The sequence below is a fragment of the Prionailurus viverrinus genome, chromosome D2, assembly GCF_022837055.1.
Source record: "Prionailurus viverrinus isolate Anna chromosome D2, UM_Priviv_1.0, whole genome shotgun sequence".
Taxonomy (NCBI): domain Eukaryota; kingdom Metazoa; phylum Chordata; class Mammalia; order Carnivora; family Felidae; genus Prionailurus; species Prionailurus viverrinus.
The window spans coordinates 8,916,136-8,942,200 of NC_062571.1; the positions used below are offsets into that span (position 1 = coordinate 8,916,136).

General features: G+C 40.7%; 1 protein-coding gene across 14 annotated transcripts in view; it reads left to right on the plus strand.

The window, feature by feature from the left end:
* The window catches only part of LOC125147511 (zinc finger protein 33B-like), an 86,098-nt gene that overhangs the window by 33,231 nt on the left and 26,802 nt on the right, over nucleotides 1-26,065 (plus strand). The window contains exons 1-5 of one of the 14 annotated variants that reach the window (XM_047824556.1): nucleotides 13,060-13,685; nucleotides 14,087-14,185; nucleotides 14,850-14,981; nucleotides 22,449-22,593; nucleotides 22,871-22,966. In XM_047824556.1, coding sequence (XP_047680512.1) covers nucleotides 14,967-14,981; nucleotides 22,449-22,593; nucleotides 22,871-22,966 — 256 coding nt within the window. In that variant the 5' untranslated portion in view covers nucleotides 13,060-13,685; nucleotides 14,087-14,185; nucleotides 14,850-14,966. Of the gene's footprint in view, nucleotides 1-222; nucleotides 482-1,178; nucleotides 1,271-7,120; nucleotides 7,272-7,559; nucleotides 7,650-13,059; nucleotides 13,686-14,086; nucleotides 14,982-16,335; nucleotides 22,594-22,870; nucleotides 22,967-26,065 lie in introns of those variants that run through there. The other 13 variants (XM_047824565.1, XM_047824561.1, XM_047824560.1 and 10 more) reach the window with 13 other exon arrangements.

Genomic DNA, 26,065 nt, shown 5'->3' on the forward strand with positions numbered 1-26,065 from the left:
AACCTCTAGGAAAACCAATTCATCAGCGATATAGAATTAATGAAAGAGGTGTATGTTTAGGTACTTAGCATTAATTTCGGATAAACAATGAGTCAAACTGTAGTATCATTGCCTCCTGCTTGTACCTAATTTGCTAAATCGGGCAGTTCTATCCAATGTCGCCTAAGAATGAAAGGTGTTTCCAAGGAGGTGGCGCCAGGGACTTGGGAAACTCACCATGCTCTCCCTGGTCAGGCTCAGGAACCGCTCGGGGCCTTCTGCGCATGTGCGCTGCTCTCTTCCCGGTAGTTCATGTTGGCGTACGCAAAATCGCAAGAGGACTGTTCGTGTTGTTCTCGCCACAGAGCGCCTGGACGCAGGCGGGACTACGCGATGGTGAAGAACTCGGGTGGCGGTGGTTGAATGTGGGTGACCCGTGGGACGGAGGCCCCGCGCGGGAGGGGCCGGTGAAGGAGGAAACGGCTCGGTGCCTGAGCGCGGGGTGAGTCCTGCTCCGTCTGTATGCAACGAATGCGAACCAGCGCTTCCGCGCGCTTGTCACCCAGCGAAGGTTCGTGTTTTCGTCTCCGAGGTGAAGGGTCGCCCGAGGCCTCAGTAAGACCGGCGGAAACTGGCCCGGGGGCGCTCGTGGGTGGTCGCTTCTCTCCTGGGGTGGGGGGGGGGCGACCTCGTTCTTCTCCACTCGGGTCCGTCTTCGTCCTCCCAGCCACCGGTGGTCAGTGTCCCGTCCCCATGGTAACCGCGTAAAGCCTGCTGGGAGGTGACGGGAGCCGCTTCAGTGGTATTAGATACATTCACATTGTTGGGCAAATGTCGCTACCGTTCATCCCCGTAGTCTTTTCATTTTGTAAAAACTGAAATGCTATACCTATTAAACAATAACTCCCCAGTCTCCCCTACCTCCAAGCGCTGGAAACCACCGTTATACTTCCTGTTTCTGTAATTTTGGCTACTCTGAGTACCTCGTATTAGTGAAATCCTGTAGTCTTTGTCCTTTTGTGACTGGCTCATTTCGCTTAGCATTACGTCCTCAAGATTCATCCATGTTGTAGCGTATTGCAGGGTTTTTTCCATTTTTAAGGCTGAGTAATATCCCATTGTACGTATATGCACATTCTGCTTGTCCATTCACCTGTCCATGGACACTTGAGTTGCTTCCATGTTTCCACTATTGTGAATAATGATGCTGCCGTGAACACGAGTGGTTGAGACATGTGGTTGAGACCTACTCTTGGGTATATACCTCGAAGGAAAATTGCTGGGCCGTAAGGTAATTCTAGTTTTAATTTTGAGGAAGCTCCATCCTGTTTTTACAATGCTTGTACCGCTTTACACTCTAAGCAGTCAGCAGCAGAGGATGGGAGTTCCATTTCCTCTCCATCCTTGCCAACAGTTGCTTTTTCTTTTTTTGGTAGTAGCAATCTTAATGGGTGTGAGGTGGGATCTTACTGTACCTTTGACTTGTATTTCCTTAATGATTCATGATGTTTAGTATATTTTCTGTGTTTATTGGCCATGTGTATATCCTCATTGAAGAAATATCTGTTCAAGTCCATTGCCCATTTTTGAATTATGTTGTTTGGGTTTTTTTTGTTGTTGCTGAATTTTAGGAGTTCTCTTTATATTCTGGATATTAATCTCTTATCAGATATATGAATTATAAATATTTTCTCCTGTTCTGTCGATTAACTTTTAACTCTGTGGATAGTATCTTTTGATGTGAACATTACAATTTTCATGACAAGTGTGTCCGTTTCTTCTTTGTTACCCATGCCTTTGATGTCATACCCAGGAAGTCATTGCCAAATCCGGTGTTGTGTATCTTTTGTACTATGTTTTCTTGTAAGTTTTATTGTTTTAGAACTTAAATTTAGGTACTTGATGTGGGTTGATTTTTGTCTATGGTGTTAGGTTAAGGGTCCAACTTTATTCTTTTACATGTGGCTATCCAGTGTTTCTAGTGCCATTTGATAAAAAGATGTCATTTTCGCATTGAGTGGTCTTGACAGCCTTGTCAAAAATCATTTAACAAGACGTGTGAGTGTTTATTTCTGGACTCTTTTTTTTTTTTTTTCAACATTTACTTATTTTTTGGGACAGAGAGAGACAAAGCATGAACGGGGGAGGGGCAGAGAGAGAGGGAGACACAGAATCGGAAGCAGGTTCCAGGCTCTGAGCCATCAGCCCAGAGCCCGACGCGGGGCTCGAACTCACGGACCGCGAGATCGTGACCTGGCTGAAGTCGGACGCTTAACCGACTGCGCCACCCAGGCGCCCCTCTGGACTCTTTTTTCTATTCCATTGGTCTTATTTGTCCCTTTTTGTGCTGGTACCATCCTGTTTTGATTGCTGTGGCTTTGTACTAAGTTTTGAAATCAGGAAGTGTAAGTCTTCCGATTTTGTTGTTTTTCAGGATTGTTGTGGATAGTCTGGTTTCTTTGAATTTTAGGATGGGTTTTTTTAATTTCTGCAAAAAACGTCATTGGGATTTTGCTAAGGATTTCATTGAATCTGTACATCACTTTGGGTAGTATTGACATTTTAACAAGAAGTTGTCTAATCCATGAACATGGGATGTGTTTCCATTTATTAATTCCTTCTTTAATGCCTTCAGCACTATTTTGTGGTTTTTATTGTGTAGATCTTTTACATCTGTAGTTACATTAATTCCTAAGATTTTGTTTGATGCTTTGGTAACTGGAATTGGTTTTGTAATTTCCGTTTCAGATCGTTCATTGTACCTATATAGAAATGCAACTGAATTTTGTGTGTTGATTTATCTTGCTACTTTGCTGAATTCATTTAGTTGATGCAGCCACTTTTTTTGTGGAGTCTTTAGGTTTTTCTACATGTAACACTACTTCATTTGCACAGATGCCTTTACTTTTTCCTTTCTAATTTAGATGCTTTTTATTTCTTTTTCTTGTCTAATGCTCTGACTAGAACATCCAGTCCTGTGTTGAAGACAAGTGGTGAAAGCAGGCATCCTGACCTTGCTCCTGATCTGAGAGGAATAGCTTTCCGCCTTTTCACCACTGAGAATAATTTTTCCTGTGTGTGTGTGTGTGTGTGTGTGTGTGTGTGTGTTATATTTTTGGCTTTTATTATGGGGGGTATTTCCCTTCTATTCCTCTTTTGTTGACTGCTGTTACAAGAAAGATGGTTGAATTTTGTCAGATGCTTTTTCTGCATCACTTGAGATTGTCATCTGTGGGTTTTTTTCCTTCATTATATGGATGTGGTATATTATATTAATCAATTTTTGTATGTTGAACCATCCTTGCATTCCAGGAATGGATCTACTTGGTCATGGTGTATAATAATCCTTTTTAAAAATTTAAATTAAATTAAATTTTATTAATTTTTTAGACAGTGAGTGTGGACATGAACATGGATGGGGCAGAGGTAAAGGGAAAGACAGACTCTTAGACAGGCTCCATGCCCAGTGTGGAGTGTGACACAGGGCTCGATCTCATGTCCCTGGGATCATGACTTGAGGCAAACCAAGAGTGGATTGCTCAAGTGACTGAGGCACCCAAGTGCCCCTCTTTTATTTTATTTTATTTTATTTTATTTTATTTTATTTTATTTTATTTTATATTGTTTTGTTTTGTTTTGTTTTAACGTTTATTTATTTTTGAGACAGAGAGAGACAGAGCATGAACGGGGGAGGCCAGAGAGAGGGAGATACAGAATCTGAAGCAGGCGCCAGGCTCTGAGCTGTCAGCACAGAGCCCGACTTGGGGCTGGAACTCACAGAGCAGGAGATCATGACCTGAGCCGAAGTCAGACGCTTAAATGACTGAGCCACCCAGGCGCCCCTTTTTATTTTTTTATTTTTTAAAGGAAACACAATTAACATACAATTTTATATTAGCATAAGGTGTACAACATACTGATTCAACAATTGTATACATTAGTACTTACCACAATAAATGTAATCACCAGCTGTTGCCATACATTATTACAATATTACTGACCTTATTTGCTGTTCTATACTTTTCATCTCTGAGATTTATTTATTTTATAACTCGAAGGTTGTAACTCTTAATCCTCTTTCTCGGTTTCACCCATCTTCCAACACTTTCCCTTAGCAACCATCAGGTTGTTCTTTGTATTTATGGGTCTCTTTTTTGTTTCTTTGTTCATTTGTTTCGTTTTTTAGATTCTACATGGAAGTGAAATCATGTGGTATTTTTCTTTTTCTGTCTGTCTTATTTCACTTAGCATAATACCTTTTAGGTCCATCCATTTTGTCCCAAATGCCAAGATCTCATTCTTTTTAATGCCTATGTAATATTGCATTGTGTATATATACCAAATCTTCTCTATTCCTTCATGTATCAGTGGACATTTGGGTTGCTTCCATATCTTGGGTATTGTAAATAATACTGCAGTAAACATAGGGGTGTATGTGTCTTTTCCAATTAAGTGTGTTATTTACTTTGGCTAAATGCACGGTAGTGGAACTACTGGGTCATATGGTATTTCCATTTTTACTTTTTTGAGAAACCTCCATACTGTTTTCCACAGTGATTGCACCGGTTCCATTCCCACCAAAAATTTACATTTTTCTCCACATCCTCGCCAACATTTGTTATTTCTTTTTGATACTAGCCATTCTGAGAGGTGTGAGGTGATACCTCATTGTGGTTTTGATTTGCATTTCTCTGATGATGAGTGACGTTGAACATGTTTTCCTGTGTCTGAGAGAGAGGGTTACAGAGAGCAGGAGCAGGGGAAGGGCAGAGAGAGAGGGAGACACAGAACCTGAAGCAGGCTCCAGGCTCCAAGCTGTCAGCACAAAGCTCAATGTGGGGCTCGAACCCACGAACCGTGAGATCGTGACCTGAGCCAAAGTTGGATGCTTAGCTGACTGAGCCACCCAGGTGCCCCTGGATGTCTGCTTTAATCAGGTGTATAAGTTCTTCATATGTTTTGGTGATTAACCTCTTTATTAGATATATCATTTTCAGATATTTCCTCCCATTCACTGGGTTGCCTTTTTGTTTTGTTGATGGTTTTCTTTGTGCAAAAGCTTTTTATTTTGGTGTAGTTGCAACAGTTAATTTTTGAGGTTATTTCCCTTGCTTGAGGAGACATATCTAGAAAAATGTTTCTATGGCCCATGTGAAAGAAGTTACTGGGTGTAGTTTTCTTCTAGGAGTTTTGTGATTTGAGGTCTGACATTTAGGTCTTTAATCCCTTTTGAGTTTCTTTTTTGTGTATAGTGTAAGAAAGTGGTCCAGTTTAATTCTTTTGCATGTAGCTGTCCAGTTTTCCCAGCACCATTTGTTGAAGAGACTGTCTATTTCACAAAGTTTATTCTTGCTTCCTTTGTCATAGATTAATTGACCATAGAGGTATGGGTTTTCTTCTGAGGTCTCGATTCTGTTCCATTGATTTTTGTGTCTATTTTCGTGCCAGTACCATATGTTTTGAATACTATAGCTCTGTGATATGTAATAATCCTTTTACTATGCTGCTGAATTCTGTTTGGAAATATTTTGTTGAGGACTTTTTACATCCATGTTCATAAAAGATATTGTAGTTTCCTTGTTCTCTTGAAGACAGTTTTTTAAACTAGAAAAGGATTCACCCATCCCCCCCAAGTTGTTCTCTGTATGAGCTTGTTTTTTGTTTTTGTTTTTTTAAGATTCCACATGTAAGAGAGATCACATGGTACTTACTTGTCTTTCTCTTTCTGACTTATTTCACTTAGCATCATGCCATAAAGTCCATCCATGTTGTTGCAAATGGCAAGGTTTCATTCTTTTTTATGGCTGAATCATATTCCGTTGTATATACATACCACAATTTCTTTATGCATTCATCCATCAGTGGACAGTTAGGTTGTGTCTGTATCTTGGATATTGTAAATAGTGCTGCTGTAATCATGGGGGTGTATGTATCTTTTTCAGTTAATGTTTTTATCTTGGGGGGGTGGGTAAATATTGGGAAGTGGAATGGCTGGATCATATGGTAGTTCTACTTTTAATTGTCTGGAGAGCCTCCATACTGTTTTCCATAGCACCAGTTTACATTCCCACACCCAGTGCCCAAGCGTTCCCTTTTGTCTGCATCCTTGTTAACACTTGTTCCTCCTTGTGTTTTTGGTAGCCATTCTAACAGGTAGGAGGTAATATCATTGTGGTTTTGATTTGCCTCTCCCTAATGATGAATGATGTTGAGCATCTTTTTTATGGACCTGTATGTCTTCTCTGAACAATGTGTATTCATATTTTTTTTGCAAGTGAGTTATGTGAGTTCTTTATACATTTTGAATATTAGTCCCTTATGAGATACAGGACTCAGGAATATTTTCTGTGTTCAGTAGGTTTCCTTTCTATTTTTGTTGATGATTTTCTTTGGTGTGCAAAACATTTTAGTTATGATGTACTCCTATTTATTTCTTCTTGTGTTGTTTTTTTGCCTTGGTGTCAAACCTAAAACCATTGCCAAGACCTATGTCAAGGAGCTCATTAGCACCTCTGTTGTTTTTTTTTAGGAGTTTTATATGGTTACATGTTTTCCTGTTTTCTTGTATGCCTTGTGATTTTTTGATTAAACATTGGGCATTTGAATTTAATAATGTGGTAGCTTGGAAATCAGATTCTCCCCAGTCTGCAATGTTTGCTGTATTTTCTTACTGTTTTTGTTTCTTCTTACTTATTTATTGTTTGATGGTGGTAGGCTCTCTTTGTGCCAAGGATCAGCCTGATGTATAAACGTAATGTCTTCTTAGGTGTGGATTCTTTAATTCCTGTGGCAGGTATGTCTTTGCGGGTTTCCTTATGAGAATATCTTCTTGGAGATCAGAAAGAGTATTTTATTCCACTTGGAATTGTCAGAACCAGGGCAGTTCCAAGTACATGTGTGCACTCAGATCTTTTGCATTAAAGAATAAATTGATTCGTCAGTGGTATTTCTACTCTAATCTCTTTTTTACTCGCAAAGTCTAACACAAAACAAGGTATATATATATATATATATATATAGTAGAGGTTAGTAACATTATCTGGTCAGTTTTCAACGGCACAACATGTAAGAATTTGTCTTTGAACAATCTTTTTTTTTTTTTTTTTTTTTTTTTCATATTTCCTGATTCTGACTACTTTAGACTGAGCACAATGTGCTTTTGCAGGGATTATTGTCATTCGGGGATGTGACTGTGGGCTTCACTGAGGAGGAGTGGCAGCGCCTGGACCCTGCTCAGAGGACCCTGTACAGGGACGTGATGCTGGAGAACTACAGCCACCTTGTCGCAGTGGGTAGGTAGTGCTTGTTTCTCAGGCAGGCCTCCAGTATGTGTGCCTGTTTTGTATTTACAGAAACCTGTAGAGTTTTTGTAGACCACAATAATATTTAGCTTTGGAGTTTGGAGGCCAAGGATGGTTTATCCCTTTTGGTTGTCACAAGGAATTTGTTTCCCTGTGTCCCATAACAGGGATTAAATTAAATTTTTTTTATTGTGTAGTCTTTGAGTTATACTGTCGTCCACCTTGAGGAGTCCTGAAACTCACCCAGTTTGTCCCACGTCATATGATTCTTATTCACAGGGTTATCCATTCCTAAACCAGAAGTGATTCTCCAGTTGGAGCAAGGAGAGGAGCCATGGATATTAGAGTCCCCAGGCCAGAGTGACCCAGGTGAGTCAGTCATTGTGGGTCAATTGGAGTTGAGGAGGAAATTAGATGACAAAGCGTTAGTTCAGAGCTTAAGACCATTGAAATGGTCTTTGAAGTTGTCTTCAGGAATCACTTTTTAGAGGCTCCGATGAACCTTTGGAAGTGGCATGTTGACTTGACTCAAATGTTCAGTGTCCCTGAATCACCCAGAATCTCCTACTGTCACTTTTATACACAAATGTTATCTTTTTTTTTTTATTGGAATAAGTTATATTGAGTTAAGACATACTATCTGTATATGTGTATAACAACCATGTGTATTTTATATGTGTGTGTATATATACATATAGTACCGGGCATCTTTGGTTCAGTATTATACCTTTGAAAAATACCCATGTTGTGTGTATGATTAGTTAATTGCTGTATATTTCTGTGTAGCATTCCATTGTGACTATCCCAGAGTTTATCTCTTTATTTTTATGCTACATCTTTAGGATACATATTGGAAACACACTTGTTTTGAAACTTATTTCTTTTGAGTTTTAAAGTATTTGAAAAACCTTGATGTAAATATTCTTCTGTGTGTGTTTTGGAGGACACAAACTGTTTTTAAATTTTTGAAATCTTTAAATGAAGTTCATTAATTTTGAGAGAGAGTGTGTGAATGTGACAGGGAAGAGCAGAGAGAGAGGGAGAGAGAGTCCCCGGCAGGCTGCATGCTGTTAGCACAGAGCACAATGTGAGGCCCAATCTCATGAACCGTGAGGTTATCACCCGAGCTGAAACCAAGAGTTGAATGCTCACCTGACTGTGCCACCCAGGCACCCCTAAACTCTTATGTGTGTTAGATGTGTGACCAGAAATGGACTTGCTGGGTACAGAGTAGCTACATATCTAATCAATGTGTGTTAGTTTTAACAGTTTTCCAGCGTGGTTGTACTAAATCATATTGCCACTAGCAGTGTGTGAGGAGTTTAATTGCAGTTCATCATTATGAGCACTTGATATTCTCAGTCTAATTAAATTTAACCATTCTGGTCCTTGTGTTGCTCTATCTCGTCAGGTTTTAATTCCCATTTCTCTGATGACTAATGATGTTGAGTATGCTTTCATATGTTCATTGGCTTTTTGAATGTCCTTTAGCATAGTAACTGTTCAGGTCTTTTGCCGATACTAGTTTATTGGGTTATTGGTCTTATTGAATAATTCTAGAAGTTTTATGGGAATGCAAACTGATGCAAGCCGCTCTGGAAAACAGTGTGGAGAGTCCTTAAAAATTTAAAAATAGAACTACCCTATGACCCAGCAGTAGCACTACTAGGAATTTACCCATGGGATACAGGAGTGCTGATGCATAGGGGCACCTATACCCCAATGTTTATAGCAGCGCTTTCAACAATAGCCAAATTATGGAAAGAGCCTAAATGTCCATCAACTAATGAATGGTTAAAGAAGACGTGGTTTATATATACAATGGAATACTACTTGGCAATGAGAAAGGATGAAATCATGCCATTTGCAGCAACGTGGATGGAACTGGAAGGTATTATGCTAAGTGAAATAAGTCAGTCAGAGGAAGATAGATACTATATTTTCACTCATGTGGATCTTGAGAAACTTAACAGAAGACCATGGGGGGAGAGGAAGGGAAAAAATAGTTACAAACAGGGGTGGGGGGAACAACCATAAGAGACTCTTAAATACAGAGAACAAACTGAGGGTTTATGGGGGGTGGGGGAGAGGGGAAAGTGGGTGATGGGAACTGAGGAGGGCATTAGTTGGGATGAGCACTGAGTGTGGTATGTAATCCAATTTGACAATAAATTATGTTAAAAAAATTCCCTAAAAATGAATTCTAGAAGTCTTAAAATATATCTTGGATATGAATTGTTTGTAGAAATATGTATGTATTGAAAATATCTTTTCTGAGTTATGTGTTATCTTCTCCATGACTTCTGATGACGGTTGAAAAGACTGTCCTTTCTCCTGCTGATTGGTGGTTTTATATTTGTCATTTATTGGGTGAGCATGTATTTGTGGTTTTGTTTCTGGGCTTTCTGATTGTTCTGTTGGCTGAATTATCCTTCATGACAATACCACTGCGTTTTATTTATCGTAAGTTAATTATAAGTTATGATATCTGGCAGCGTCACTCTTCTAGGTTGGCTATTTTCTTCAGGGTCGCGTGGGTATAACGAATACAGAAAATTGCTAAGAACATCTTTTGAGTTTTATTTATTTACTTATTTGTTTAGATTTATTTATTTTGAGGGAGAGAAAGAGAAAGTACGAGTTGGGAAGGGGCAGAGAGGAGATCTGATTCTGAGCTGACTCGGCACCTCCAGGACAGAGCCCGTCAGGACTCAGTCTCACAGAAACGTGAGATCATGACCTGAGTTGAAACTAGGAGTTGGATGCTGAGCCAACTAAGCCACCCAGGTTCCCCATTTATCTTTTTTTAGTGTTACTGATTTATTTTTTAAGTACTTCTTCTTTTTTTTTTTAATGTTTATTTTTGAGAGAGAGAGCGCGTGGGGGCGAGGGTCAAAGAGAGAGGGAGATGCAGAATTCGAAGCAGGCTCCAGGCTGTGAGGTGTCATCACGGGATGCTTTCCTTAACATCACCCCAGCGATGGCCCTGCACTGTGATCACTAGTACTAGACTACAGCTTCTTTTTAAAAATTGTTTTAAAGATTTAAAAATTTAAAAATAGGTGAGATATATTTCACCTACCACTAAATTCACTCCTTTAAGAGTGGAAAATTCAATGGTTTGTAAGCATATTCACAAAGTTGTGCAACCATCACCACTGTCGAATCCCAGCATGTTTTCTCACCAGCTTCTTTTAGCTCTCCCAGGTGCAGCCATATTGATCCCTCCCCGATGGGCACACCAGCTGGGAGGCGTGAGCCTCAGAGGCGTTATCCCCCCACCTCCGTGCCCTTCTGAGCGGCCTGCAGTAACTGGACGACACTGCTCTGAAGGTCTGAAGGTCTGAATTCCAGTTCTGCAGGGCTCTTCTCTGAGTATCTGTAGTATCAGCATGACGCAGCACCTCCTCCACTTCAGTTGTGGAATCCCAGTTCTGTGGGGCCGCTCTCCTGAGTGACTTCTTCCGTCACGTTACCCTGAGATGGGAGCTGCTCTCTGCCCGTGTTACGCCTGTGTTGCCTCAGTGTCCACTTTTGCCTTTAAAATGCCTGTTTTAACCTGCTCTATTAAATTCCCTCTCTTATAACATTTGGGTGGATTCTCTTCCCATCTGGACCCTGACTGATGTAAACATTCTTGTACGCACATCACTGAAAGTTAATTTTATGATAGCGTCATGTGGAGTCGTGTACGTGCTGGAAGTGCCAGATTAAAAATCTGTTAAAATTTGGTAGAAACGAGCCTCCAGGGAGTTTACATGAATTAAACTCAGAGTCACAGTGACTGGGAATAAGTATCTCCTCAACCCCATACCATAACTCTATATTCCTCGTTTTAAAAATATTTTTAAGTCTTATATTTCAAAGTGTACTTTATTTATTCATAATTTCCCCAAACTGGAAATTTTTTTTTAATTTTTTTTAACATTTATTTATTTTTGAGACAGAGCATGAATGGGGGAGGGACAGAGAGAGAGGGAGACACAGAATCGGAAGCAGGCTCCAGGCTCCGAGCCATCAGCCCAGAGCCTGACGCGGGGCTCGAACTCACGGACCGCGAGATTGTGACCTGAACTGAAGTCCTGAAGTCGGACGCTCAACCGACTGAACCACCCAGGTGCCCCTAACCAAACTGGAAATTAAAGTCGCTTGACTGGGGAATAGATAAGTGTGGTATATCCATACCATGGAGTAGGACTTGGGAAGCAAATGTTTGGTTATTTCTGAGAGAGAGAGAGAGACAGGGCGCAAGCAGGGGAGGGGCAGAGAGAGGAGTCACAGAATCCGAAGCAGATTTCAGGCTCTGGGCTGTCCGCAAAGAGCCTGAAGTGGGGCTCAAACAAAGGAACCATGAGGCCATGACCTGAGCCGAATTCGAACACTTAACGGACTGACCCACCCAGGTGCCCCAAGGACTTGGGAAATAAAAACCAACAGTGTATGTGTATTGATACATAAAATAAGAAGGATGAATCTGAAGTATATTGTACTCAGTCAAAGATACCAGACTCACAAGATTACATACTGTAAGATTCTATATGCATGGGACTTTCCAGAAAAGGCAAACCTATAGGCATGAAGTATAGAGAGTAATGCCAGAGGATAGAGTAGTAAGTAACTTTGACTTCAAAAGAGTAGCACGAAGGAATTTGAGGGCTCTGGTGAAATAGTTTGGGATTTTGGCTGTGGTGGTGGTTACACAGATCTCCGCATTTTGTCACAATTCCTGAAACTACACCAGAGTGAACTTTTGTGTATAGAAGTAAAATGAAAAAAATTTCTCTCAATAAATGATAGGTTACTTGTTTTTACTTAAACATTTGCATTCTTTTAAATTCTCATTATAGACTTTTACATACATTTGTCATTCATTGTCATTTTCTTTTTTATCATGAGTGCTTAGTTATGTAGCCGGATTCACGTTTCTATTGACTTAAAGATCTCTTTATTAATTAACATATCTTTTCTTTCAAATATTAAAAATATATTTCCTTGTTTATTTGCTTTTAACTTAAAATAGAGCTGAACTATTTGTTATTGCTAATACTAAAACGCATCGGATACTAAATTTATGGTTTTTATTTTTGGTGTCACACCTTGTCACCTTTATTTTCCTAGTGGTTTATTTTACACATTTCAAATCTTGAATCCCTGTGAATTATGCCCTGTGTGAACTATGTACCTAAGACTATTCCAAACTGTTGGGAATGACTTGCTGTTTGGAATATTCCATTCATTTCTCATTGCCTTGAAATGCTATATTTATTAGACTACATTCAAAAAAACACTCTTAATCATGGCCATGTTTCCATGCAGCAGATGCCAGACTACTTGTAGTGGAGCAATATTATACGTGTTGATATTTCCTAGGAAGTCTTCTTTTCGAAATGTTGTCAGTTTCGATTTTCATGTATTACAGATGAAGTTACGAATGCTTGTGTAAAGTAGCTATTAAAGTACACAAAAATCAAAGAGAAAAAAGTATGTACAAAAGTTGGTTGACAGTGTTAGTGGAATTTGTCACAGTATATTGAGTTTCAGTGAAAGGGTCTATCTCCATTTCTTCAAGTAATGTTAGCGTCCTAGAAGAAAGAATAGGATTATGTAGACGAATAAAGACATTTTCTTTTGGACTGTCGATTTTCTGATTTATCTACGATTTTCATTCATTGCTTTCATGATTTTGATGAACTACCTTGCTTGATGCCACCCTCGTCCCCTGGCTTTTTATTTCCAGAGAATCGCTGACGGTGTCAGATACTATTTTTTTATTTAAAAAATTCTTTTATTGCTTGATGGAATCTGTTTCCTAGTATTTAAAAAAGTGGAGTCGACAAGCAGGTTCCTATTCCTGACACTTGTGTGTCTAAATTACACACTGGGTGCACATTGATCTCAGATGTAATCTTCAACTTTTGGGGAGTCCCTGACGGCCTCTTCTGCTTGGGTAACTATGTCAAGCACACCAACCTTCTCACGCTAGATAAAGACACACTCTCAGCTAACCCCCATCGCCGCCCACGGAGTCTGCACGAAATGGTAGCTCTGCCTGTCAGCGCTGACTGCTCCCACTGTCCGGTTCTGCGAGTGCCTGGCTTCGCAGGTGCCTGGTTCTACGCATCCCTGGTACCGCCTTCTGCGTCTGTGCGCTTCCGCCCCGTTTTTTCTTCCTTCCGGTTTCTTCTCGCGTTAAGAGCCGCTTCCGGAGTCGCTGGGTCTCTGACCTTTACTGGGGTCAGTTCTCCGTATTGAGGGAGGGAGCGGTGAGCCCGGGACTGTTGGGCAAGGGCCGATGGGGGCGCCGTGTGCCCGGGAGTCTGTGCCCCGTCGGTCGGTGCCCGGTCGGGTGGAGGAGGTCCGTGGACCGGTGACGGCGGGATGGGGACGTGTCCATCAGCACGAGAGGTCGGGCCCCCGGTGCTCAGTCCCTGCCGGAGCGGCCGGGGCCGTTCGCGGGGCCCGGGTCTGGAGGCCGCGGGAGGAGGGCGTGTGTCCGGAGGCGGTGGGAGAGGGACGGCGCTGCGGCCGGGAGGGGGGCCCAGGAGCGCGTCGGGTGGAGGCGGGGTGGTCCGGGAAGACGGGCGCCCCTGCCTGGGCCGACTCGGTTACCGCCCCGCCTCTTGGTTCTCCTTGTATCCTTCCTGGAGTCTGAGCGGCTCTCCAGTGGGGTCCGTGACTGCTTCTTGAGGCGTGGTGTTACTCAGTCCGGCATGAGGGAAGGATCTCCAAGAATCCCTTACTTTTTGTCTCATTGAATAGAAACATTGTTTGTTTGTTTGTTTGTTTGTTTGTTTTTCTTCTCGAAGGTTACTGACTTATTCAGAACCACAGTTTGTTAGTGGCGAAGACTGGAAGTTGTGTCTCCCGACTCCAGAGAGACTGCCTGCTTTTCCACACGAGGAAAGGCAAATTACTTTTAAAAAGATCCTTTTGAGAAACGGCAACCAGGACCAAGAAATGAAAACATAGACCTTTCATTAAAGCATTGCTTTTTATCGTTTTCTGTGTAGTCAGTAATCAATGGTTTAGTAACAGTGGGGAAATTGATAAACAGTTTAATCAGGAGTGTTTTTTTAAGTTTACTTATTTTGGGGAGAGAGAGAGAAAGAGAGAGAACCCAGAAGAAGCAGAGAAAGAGGGAGAGAGAATCCCAAGCCGGTTCAACACTGTCAGCGCAGAGCCTGATGTGGGGCTCGCTCCATCCCACCATCCCTGAGATCTTGACCTGAACAAGAATCCAGGCTTAACTGACTGAGCCACCCAGGTGCCCCAGGTTGGGAGTATTTTTTGTAGCAGTTTTGGTGAAGACTTAATGTTACTTCACTGAGTATAATGTTTTATTTAAACCTACTTTTTAATTTAAAAATTTTTTGTGAACATCAAGAGAGCTTTAAACTGTTAAAAATCCCCAGGAAGCAAATATTTACGTTTACCCAGTGAAAACATTTATGCCCAACAGCTACTACATGATTGTGTCAGAGTCCTGTTAGATAGTTGTTCTTTGAGCATCTGCTGCCCTTTCTGAAGGCGAAAGGCACTGGCGCTCTTCGTATCTATTGGGTTGTATAGTTTTATAGGGCAGGAGCATTCAGGAGCCACCAGGCAGGCCAGCTCTTTTAGGACCTCATTCCTCCTGTAACTCAGCACAGCACCAGAGTTGTCTACACTTTTCCAAGACAGCAGAAAATGAACAAATGCCAGGTAAGTTCTTCATTCCCCACATTATTTTGCAGGGGACCTGGTGAGATTTGTGAGTCCCATACTAATGGGAAATTAGCAATAGATAGAAATCTACCTTTATAGAAAATACAAAGTAACAGATCAATAGCAAGGCTAAGATGGCTTGTAGATGCATGCTGATCATTCTATATTTTAGAGTTTCTAAGCTGACCTGCAAATAACATCTCTGTTTCTGAAAACCATGGAGAAAGGAAGACAGTCTTTTGGATACAAACAGTTTTTTCAAGACACAGACTTTTTGGATGATATCAAAGAAGTTTTGGTCTTAACATAGGTACACATAGTGAATAACCTTCCTGTGACAGCCCTGAAATGAGTGCCTAAAACTATTCCTCACTGAAAGTAAAAGGGTTCAAGAGCTAGTTCAAGTAGTTCATTTAATGATGGTCTTGTTCGATCCTTGTATAAAACCTGATATGTTTAGGGGCGCCTGGGTGGCTCAGTAGGTTGAGCTTTTGAGTTTGGCTCAGGTCAGGATCTCACACTCCGAGAGTTTGAGCCCCACGTCCGGCTCTGTGCTGACAGCTCAGAGCCTGGAGCCTGCTTCAGATTCTGTGTCTCCCTCTCTCTCTCTCACCCTCCCCTGTTCATGCTCTGTCTCTCTCTGTCTCAAAAATAAATAAAATGTTAAAAAAAAAATTAAAAAAAAAAAAAAAAGAACTCTCCATGAGTACTTTAGCCAGGTTGTGTATGCGAGTTGTATAGCCTATCGTTTAAAGTTAAATTCTCCAGTAAGTCTGTCTGAGCTTCTCCGTCAAATTCATCCCATAGCTTTCTGCCTTGGTTTTTCTTCTTCACTGTTTGGGATCTGTCCAGGTAAAGGTTGCCAATGATTCAATTGTATTTACTGACCACTCTTTCCAGGAGACTCTTTGTCTCTTTTGATGGATACTGGAAAAATGGTTCAATAATACTGTTTATTGTTTTGAGTACTTCTAAAAATATGTAAATTATCTTAATGTGTAATTGACAGGCATTTTCTCTTCTTAGTTCACTAGTAATTTGACATCTATCTATATGTAGCTTATTTCCTTTTTTTTTTTTTTTTTAATTAGAATCTTAATCAGGCTGCGGACTCAGTGCAGAGGTCAGTCTCACGACAGTGAGATCATGACCTGAGCCAAAATCAAGAGTCACATGCTTTACCACCTAAACACCCCTGTAGTTTGTTTCTTTTAATGTTGGATTTTCCTGCTGTGTGGCCACACCGTATTCTAAATACTATATTTTACTGATAGACATGTAGGTAATTTGCATGTTTCATTAATATAACAGCTGCTGTGAATATCCTTGTCATTCTCTATGGTAAATGCAGATGTATCTCCAGACCCTGGAGCATTGCTTCTCAGAGTGAGGATCTTTGGCCAGAAATGGCAGCGTCACCTCGAAACTTGTTTGACATGCAGATTGTGATCCACCATCCCAAACCTACTGGAAGAGAACTTCTGGAGGCCAGGCCCAGCAATCTGTGTTTTTAGGGGATGTCCATGTGATGGTTGATAACACATTAAGTTTAAGAATCACTGGTCCAGTGTCCAGTGATTAATATTTTTGAGTTACAGGATATTAGGATTTCTCCTTTTTCTAGGTAAATTGTTACTCATCAGAAAACTGTGTCTGTCTTCTCCAGATACTGAAGTTATTTCTACTTCAAATGGTTACAAACTTCACTGTTTAATTTGTATGTGTCTGATTATTGAGTTTGTGCAAATTTCATAAATTTATGGTATATAAGTGTTCAGTAATACTATAGTTTTCGGGTTGAATTCTTGCATACCTGTTGTTAGAATTATTTCTGTGCATTTCATGTTTTTTAATATACATGTATCCCCCCCCCCCCCCCCCCCCCCGCGAGAGAGAGCGGGAGCTGGGAGAGGGGGACAGGGAAAATCTTAAGCCAACTCCACACTCAGGGTGTAGCCCGACATGAGCATGGATCCCATGTCCCTGGGGTAATGACCACAGCAGAAATCAAGAGTCTGGTGTTCAACTAAGCCACCCAGTATTATGTATTAAAATTTAAATATATTTTTATTTGCACTTTTAAATTGCTTGTTGCTGCATGTTATTTTTTATATATTGACCTTATTTCCAACAAGTTTTCTACACTAATTTAGTATACTATAATGGTTTACCTCCCAAATGTGTGGATTTTTTTATGTATACACATGTATAATCTGGGAATAGTGACACTGTTATCTACTTTTTCCTGTTTTTATACCTTTTTTTTTCTTTATTGCCTTCTTACGTCCTCAAATATATAATATTAAATAGAAGCAGAGTAAGGGGGAAGCTTTCCTTTCAGTATGGATTTTTGCTGTATTTTTTTGCATTTCTTGATGACCTCAAGGATATGCAGTTCTGTTCCTCGTTATGTAAAATTTTTCTTTTTTTCATGAGTGCCTATTTAATTTTATTAAATGGTTTTGGTCATCTATTGAAATCATGATATGGTTTGTCTCCATTATCTTAGTAAATTACGTTAAATGTAATGTAAAATTAATACATTAATTTTAAATATAAAACTAAAGAGATATTTCTGAAATAAACCTAACCTGGTTATGATAATATTTTGTTTTGGAATTATGTATCTGTCAATGAAAGAGATTAACCAGTAAAGGTATTTTTTGCTGGTAAGGGATATGTTCTTGTTTGGATTTAGTATTTAGTGTCAAAGATATTTTGAATATGTAACAAGAATTCTTGAGTATTTCCTCCTGCTTTCTCCCCAAAATTGTGTTTTATTTTGTTTCTACTTTTTTAGGTATTCATTGTATGTATTGCCATCTTTACCTGGAGTTAGTTTATTTCCCTCTCTTCTTTTCTTTCTTCGTTGTTAAGTAGGCTCTGCAGGAAATATGGGGCTCGAACTCATCACCCTGGCTTACAACATCCCATATTTTCCTTCTCCTCCCAGCCTCTGGCAATCCCTATTTTATGCTGTGTTACTATGAGATAGGGATTTTGTTTTTGTTTTTGTTTGTTTGTTTTTGAGATACTACTTATATATGGTAAGTTATACTATATGGTATTTCTTTTCCCTCTGACTTATTTCATTTAGCATGGTGCCCTCAAGGTCTGTCCATATTGTCACAAATGGGAGGATTTCCTTTGTTTTTATGGTTGAATAGTATTCCATTGTGTGGGTGTGTCTATATATATGTATTTATATATATACACACATTCTCATTACCCCATTCCTCTGTTGATGGATACTTAGGCTGTGTCATGCCTCAGCTATTGTCCATAGTACTGCAGTGAACAGGGGATTACAGGTGTCTTTTGCAGTTTTCTTTCCATCCCTTTTGGATTTGTACCTAAAATTGGGATTGCTAGATCATCTGATAGTTCCATTTTTAATTTTTTGAGGGACCGCCATAGTGTTTTCCAAGGTGGCAGCACCAGTTTACATTCTCACCAACAGTGAATGAGGGTTCCCTTCACGCCACATTCTTGCCATTTGTTATCTCTTGTCTTTTTGATAATAGCTATTCTGAGAGGTGTGAAAGTGGTATTTCATTGAGGTTTCGATTTGCATTTCCTTGATGATTCATGGTATTGAGCACCATTGCATATACGTATTGGATTGGCCGTTTGTAGGTCTTTGGAAAAATGTCTGTTCAGGTCCTTTGTTCATTTTAATTGGATTATTTGCTTTTTGGTTTTTGTATTGTATGAGTTGTGTATACATTTTGGATATTAACGTCTTATCAGATACATGATTTGTGAATATCTTTTCCCAATCTGTAGGTTACTTTTCAGTTTATGGACTGTTTGCTGGGCAGAGCTCTTAAGTTCGATGAAGGCTTGTTTGAGCTTTTGTTGCCTTGCTTTTGGCTCTTATCCAAAGAAAACATCATCCTAAAGAACAATATTGAGCTTCTCCCCTATGTTTTCTTCCAGGAATTGTATGGTATCAGTTCTTATGTTTAAGTCTGATTCATTTCAGGTTAATTTGTATGAGTGGTGGAAGATAGGGGTATAGTTTCATTCTCTTGCATGTAGGTGTCCCGTTATCCCGCCACCTTTTACTGAAGAGACTATCCCATCCCCATTGTGTGTTTTTGGCACTCTGTCAAAAATCAGTCGACCATACATGCGTGGGTTTATTGGGGGGTGTCTCTTCTGTTCCATTTGACTGTAACTGTTTTTATCACTGAAATAAGTCTCCCTTTCACTGCAGTTGGTATTCCCTGTAATGTACCTTAATTAGGCCTTCATTCACTTCGTTCATAAACCATTTATGAGTAGTTAGTACGTGTCCTAAGGTGTGCCAGCTGGTGAGGATTCTAAGAATGAGACATCGCTCTTTATAAGGAGAAACTCTTAGAACTGTGTAGGGCATTAAAAGAAACTCACGTGATTTTGACGTTACTGTAAGTCCTACGGTGGGGATCCTGTTTTGTTTTCCTTATGATTTTTCATTTCTGGTTAAAAATGAAAAGACAAGATTTTCAAGCCTAAAATAACATAATTGTTTTTTGTATTGGGTGACGTAACCCATTTGTATTTGTTCTTGTTAGGCTTTAGTCCCTCCATCTGACAATGTATTTCTTCCCTATGCTTTTTCTTGGTTGTGTGGGGCACCCCGATTGAGTGGGAGCCGGCAGGGGGCACCAGTGAAGAATTCACTCAAGACAGAACAGAGGAAATAGAAGTTTACCGGATATCCTGCAAGGGAGCAGCTGGCAGGATGGCAAAGGGGAGACCGTCTGCTACTAGGCGGTGGTGAGGGGCTGTAGTTCTCGAGTAGCTGTAACTTTTCCCCCTTTTTTGGTAATCTTAGGCACTGTGCCTGCCGTGGGCAGCCCATTGGTCAGTGAGGTCCTGTGGCTTAAGGAGCCTGTTCACGTCAGCTTGGTGGTCGTGGTCGTGGTCGCTGTGGGTCCTTTTGCCTTGCTCAAGCTTTGACTGCTCAAGCCTGTTGTATACACAAGTGGTCTCTAGAGGTTGTTCGTTTGTATTTTATTGGATTATTTTGTTTTGTTTTTTCAACACTGCATCAGTCAGCTTGTGTCGTAACAAAGGATTCCTAAATTTATTTTTTGTTTGTGTCTGTGATCTTAGGGGCTAAGGCGTGGCTCTGTTCCCTGTGCTGTGCATTGTGGGGTCAAGGATGAAGGATGATGTCTCTGAAAACTTCTCCCTGAAGTGACACATTTCCCTTGTACTACTTTTCATTGGACAAAGCAAGTCACGTGGCCCAGGTTCATGTCAGGGGCAGGATTTGTAATGTACCCTTAGGGGCAGGCAGGGGGCCAGGACTTAAAGTTTAGTCCTTCTAGAGTGGTTCAGTATTTAAGATTTATTCTAATATTAATTATCATTTAAGTTTAAATTGTGGTTATAGTTTGTAATTCTTTCAACATATAAAAGGACTTTTATTATTACTGCAATTCGACCTTTACCTTCAGTCATCTTCTGCTATCCTGTATTTTGTGGAAGCCCTCTGAAGTATTTTGTTTTCCTTAATGAAGAATATTTGTAATACTGTTTTTCAAACAGTTTCACGGGGCACCTGGGTGGCTCAGTCGCTTTAGCATCCTTCTCTTGATTTCAGTCCAGGGCATGATCTCACGGTTCCTGGGATGGAGTCCTGCTTGGGGCTCCACTCTCACAGCATGGAGCCTGCTTGGGATCCTCTCTGTCCCTTTCTGTCTGCCCCTCCCCTGCTCGTGCTCTCTCTTTCTCCCTCTCAAAATAAATAAAGAAACCTAAAATAATTTCTTGAAGCAGTTTCATTAAAGGACAGAGCTGGTATGTCAGGAATGATTTGGAATCGAATATATCTCTTGATTGGTGAATTCTGATTATGTGCCTGGATAATACTATGTTAAGTAAGTTTTCTGGATTAGCTAGTGCAATCCTACAGCACCTTTATGCTGTAGGTACTGAAATTACAGAAGCGTATAAGGATTTACATTCAGGATCTACATAGAATAGTTCATTTGCAGAAAATGCAGTTTGAGAAGTGGACAGATTTGAGATCTCTTGACTCCTAGTTGACCGGAAGATGCCTCTTCTGGCAATTTGATGCTTGAAATGTGAGAACCGGAACTCACATTACAAATGATACTGGAAGTGTTCTCAGTGGTTCCTGAGGTGCCTACTGGTTTTGAAAATGACTCAGGAAGATCTTTGTGTGCTGCTGATTTTATCATCTTGCTCCACCTCACTTCTTCATAGACTTGTCATGTCTCAGTGTATTCTCCCACTTCAGGTACTTAAGGAACCTCAGCCTTTATACTCACGATATGTAGCTGCATCAACAGGTAGAAACACGTTATTTACATATATTTTTTAACTTTTTTATGTTTATTTTTGAGAGAGAAACAAAGAACATGGGTTGGGGAGGAGCAGGGAGAGAGGGAGATACAGAATCCCAAGCAGGCTTCGTGGTGTCCTTACAGAACATGATGCAGGGTTCAAACCCATGAGCAGGGAGATCATGACCTGAGCCGAACTTAGCCACCCAGGCACCCTTCGGCTCTTACCTTTTAAGCTGGAGAATAAAAATTTGTAACAAAATGTATTGATAGTATACTTATGTAATTCATAAATATCAAGTTTGGTAGTACTCAAAAGTGTTCTTTTTTTTTTTTAATTTTTTTTAATGTTTATTCATTTTTGAGAGACAGATCATGAGCAGGGAAGGGGCAGGGAGAGAGGGAGACACAGAATCCGAAACAGGCTCCAGGCTTCGAACTGTCAGCAGAGTCCGACGCGGGGCTTGAACTCACGAATGCGAGATCATGACCTGAGTCGATGTCGGAAGCTCAACCTACTGAGTCACCCGGGCGCCCCAGTACTCCAAATATTCTTTAAGGTGGAAAGTGTTCACACATTTTGAAGACTCCGTCTAAATTTACTCTGTGATCCATTCCATGAATTCCTTTATGGCCCTTCTTGTCATCACAGATCCGGGGTGGATTCTCATCTTTTCCTCCGCTATTTGCCCTCTTCTCATTTCGCGAATGTGGTAGAGGAGCCCCGCCTTTCCTTGCACCTGGGACCATGACCCTGTGTTCATGAGAGTACAGGGTTCTTCTCCAACAGCCGTTCTTCAGTGAGGCCCCACAGAGAGCTAATTTTGCTGCTCGTTTGTTTTAGTCTGTCTTTTTCATACTTCACCTTAGCCATTGTGACCTGTTACTGCATGTTTTATTATCAGAATATGTGCTCCTTGAATACAAGAACAGTTTTATTAATCTTAGCATTTCTAAGAATTGGAACAGTTCCAGATACATTGTGGGATTTGGTGATTTTTACATTAATAATACCCTGAAGCAATGGCATAGTGTTTGTTAGATTTCTCGTCTCCCCTCAAAGCCTAAAGCCAAACACACCTTCTGCAGACTATTTTGGTAATCATGAGAAGGATTGGTTCCCATACAGCTTTTCCATGTCACCCACTTCTGAACATTTCAGACTGAACAGAAATCCCAGGGATCAGTATCATTTAAGGATGTGACCGTGGGCTTCACCCAGGAGGAGTGGCACTGCTTGGACTCAAGTCAGAGGTCCCTGTACAGGGACGTGATGCTGGAGAACTACAGCCACCTTGTCTCAGTGGGTAAGGACTGTTTTTATATAATTCCAAGTAGCATGTTTTGATTGTGTTAATTTTGAGGCGTGTAGGCTCTGTGCCGCGTTGAATGATATTTAAGATTGGAATTCAGGAGTCGTTGCCGATTGACCGCCATTGGGCACCAGGAAGGTCGTTGTGTTTACCTCTCCAGTGAAGTGTTCCGTGGCTTCTTCACTGAGCAGCTGCAGCGGCTTCCTCCTCTTCCAGAGGCCCCGAAGTGTAGGCCACCTGGTCTGAATCCTGAATGATTTCACGTTGACAGGGTCCTGTGCTACCAAACCAGAGGTGATCTTCAGGCTGGAGCAAGGAGAGGAGCCATGGATATCGGAGGAAGAATTCCCAAGCCAGAGCCTTCCAGGTGAGTTGATACATACAGCACCGATGAACATCAGGACATTGATTATCTTCCCATGATTAACCCAGGGCTGGACAACTTTGGAATGTGTTTTTAAGGTATCTGTTTAGAAGTCATAATCCAGTGAGTGACTGAGAATACTGGTTATTGAACCAAACCTCCAGATTCTGCTCTCACGAAAAATGTTCTCCTGTTTGATTCACGTTTTGAATATTCACCAATTCTTACATTGGTCAACAGACCAATCTTTGCCTTCCTCCCCTTTGCCATCGTTTTCCTGCATGAATCTGCGTTTCTCAAAGCAGTGTCAGCCCCGACCTTACCTGTGTTGTTGCAAGGCATTCCTGCTGTTCCCAGGCATTGTTTCATACACTGATTTTCCGACTCCAATAATTTTTGAGTGCTTGCTGTTGTCTAAATACCATAGTAGTGAGAGGCGCGTGAGTGGCTCAGTCAGTTGAGTGTCTAACTTCAGCTCAGGTCATGATGTTGCTGTCCATGATTCGAGCCCTGCATTGGGCTCTGTGCTGACAGCTCAGAGCCTGGAGCTTGCTTCAGATTCTGTGTCTCCCTCTCTCTTGGCTCTCCCCCACTCGTGCTCTGTCTCTCTCTCTCAAAAATTAATAAACATGAAAAAAATTTTTTTGATTAAAAAAATTAATAAATGCCATAGCAGTGAAAGAATAATGTGCCAGTGACTTTGTACAAGTAGCACTAGTGGCCTAGAGATGCATGCAGAGGTGGTCAACATCACTAACGTGAGGGACATGCGCATCCGAGCCACATCACACCATTTAAAATGGCTAGCACCAAGAAGACAAGAGAGAACAAGTGTTGGCGAGGATGAGGAGAAAAGGGAACCCTTGTGCACTGTCGGTGGTGGTGATGTAAATTGGTTCACCTACTGTGGAAAAGGGTGTGGAGATTCCTCAAGCAGTTAAATATAGAACTGTCCTAGGATCCCGCAGTTGTACTTGGGAACATACCCGAAGAAAATGAAAAGAGGATATCGAAGAGAATATACACATTCATGTGTATCACGGCCTTATTCACAATAGCCAGATCTGGGCACAATCTGCGTGCTCGTCAGTTCATGAATAGCTAAAGAAATAAAAGAGAGTAGTAGTATTCAGTCATGAGAAATGATATCCTGCCACTTTAAGAGAAAGACAGTTACCGTGTGGTGTCACTTATATCTGGAATCTGGAAAAGGGAAACTCATGATAACAGAGGGTACTGTGGTGGTTCCCAGGGGATGGGGTGTGGGAAAGGAGGGATGGTACAAGATCAGAAGAGATAAGTAAGCTGTAGAGATGGCGGATACCATATCAAGAATGCAGACAGTATCGTATTGTGATCATCACACTTGCCAAGACACCAGAACTGAATCGTTCCAATCACTAATAAGGCATGGGAATGGTGTAACATAATAAAGGTGCTGATTATTGGCACAGTAGCAGTCATAATACAGTATATAATTGTCTGAAACTAACGTGCACCTTGAATTTATATAGTTATATGTCTCATACATTTAAAAAGTAGCACTAGAAAGAGATACTTCTGCGTATTAATGCTGTGTAGTGGTATAAAATGACCTTGGAAATTAGAGCAGAGTTAAATTGTGCTGCTTTAAGAAGAGTAGTCAGGGGAGACCTAAAGTAGGAGATCAGCCACCATTAGAGCAGGATTTGAGTGAAATGTTTGTGTGAGTTGGGTGGTTTCTGCCTCTTCTCAGCAAGGGGAATAGCACCCACTAAGCTAATGAGCAGGAATGTGTTTGGTGTTTTTTGGGAAATAGCGGAAAAAAAAAAAAGTCACAGTGGCCAGAGGGGAGTGAGTGATTGATGAGTGTGGGACAGGAAATGATGTCAGGCAGTTGTGGTCCACAAGGTAAATATCATAAATCTTATTAAAGTTTTTAATGTTATCCTTTTTAGTATATTTTGGTTAACGAGCAAGGTGTAGTTTATGTTTATAAGATCTTTCTCGCTCCTGGAGAAGATATTGGGAAGAGCATAAGCACTACAGATGTCGCTAGAGGACGCTTGTCGTTTTCCTTAAGGGTGTTTATGGTCAGTCCAGATTGGAAGGCATGGAGGTAACGAGAGGAGAGTGGAATCTCTGTGTGTCAGGAAGAAGAGTAACAGAAAGGGAAGAGAGGGTGGGACTTGAAGGATTTTAAAGAATAATGGTTGAAAACTTGCCAAGTTGGGCAGTAGAGCTAAAAGTACTCATTGAAGAATCTGCATGAACTGTAAGTAACATAAATGCAAAGGGATCCACGCCAATGGCATGTCATGATTACATTTCTAAAAACAAGAGAATGTTTCAAAGTAGCTGGAGAGAAACCTCTCCTTTTCTTTGGAAATGATAGTGGATGTTTCAGCCAAAAGCATGGAGGCTAGAGGGAAATAATGCCTTTTTTTCTGAGTACTGAAGGAAAAGAACTTTCAGACAAAACTGGTATCTTGTGAACATATATTCATGAAAGGAGAGCTGAAGATACCATAAAAAGGAAAACTAAGAGAAAGTGTTGTAAGCAAACAAAGCTTTTAAAAATGGCTAGAAAGGGGCGCCTGGGTGGCGCAGTCGGTAAAGCGTCCTACTTCAGCCAGGTCACGATCTCGCGGTCCGTGAGTTCGTGCCCCGCATCAGGCTCTGGGCTGATGGCTCAGAGCCTGGAGCCTGTTTCCGATTCTGTGTCTCCCTCTCTCTCTGCCCCTCTCCCGTTCATGATCTGTCTCTCTCTGTCCCCAAAAAAATAAATAAACGTTGAAAAAAAAATTAAAAAAATAAATAAATAAAAATAAAAAATAAAAATGGCTAGAGGAAGTTCTCTGAATCGAAAGGAAATAACAGTAGAAAGGTGGAACTTTAGAAAAGAAAGAAAATGGAAGTGGCAAAAATAAGGGTAAATGTAATGTAGTTTCCTTCTCATGAGTTTCTATAATAATATTTGATTCAGGCCAAATTTAGAAATATCTTATGATTTGATGCTCTATGTGTGTAGAAAATGATATAATTACATTTAAAATACAGAATAAAGGGCTTTAAATGGAATTAAAGTGTTACATGTCTCTTGAAGTGATAAGATGTTGACCC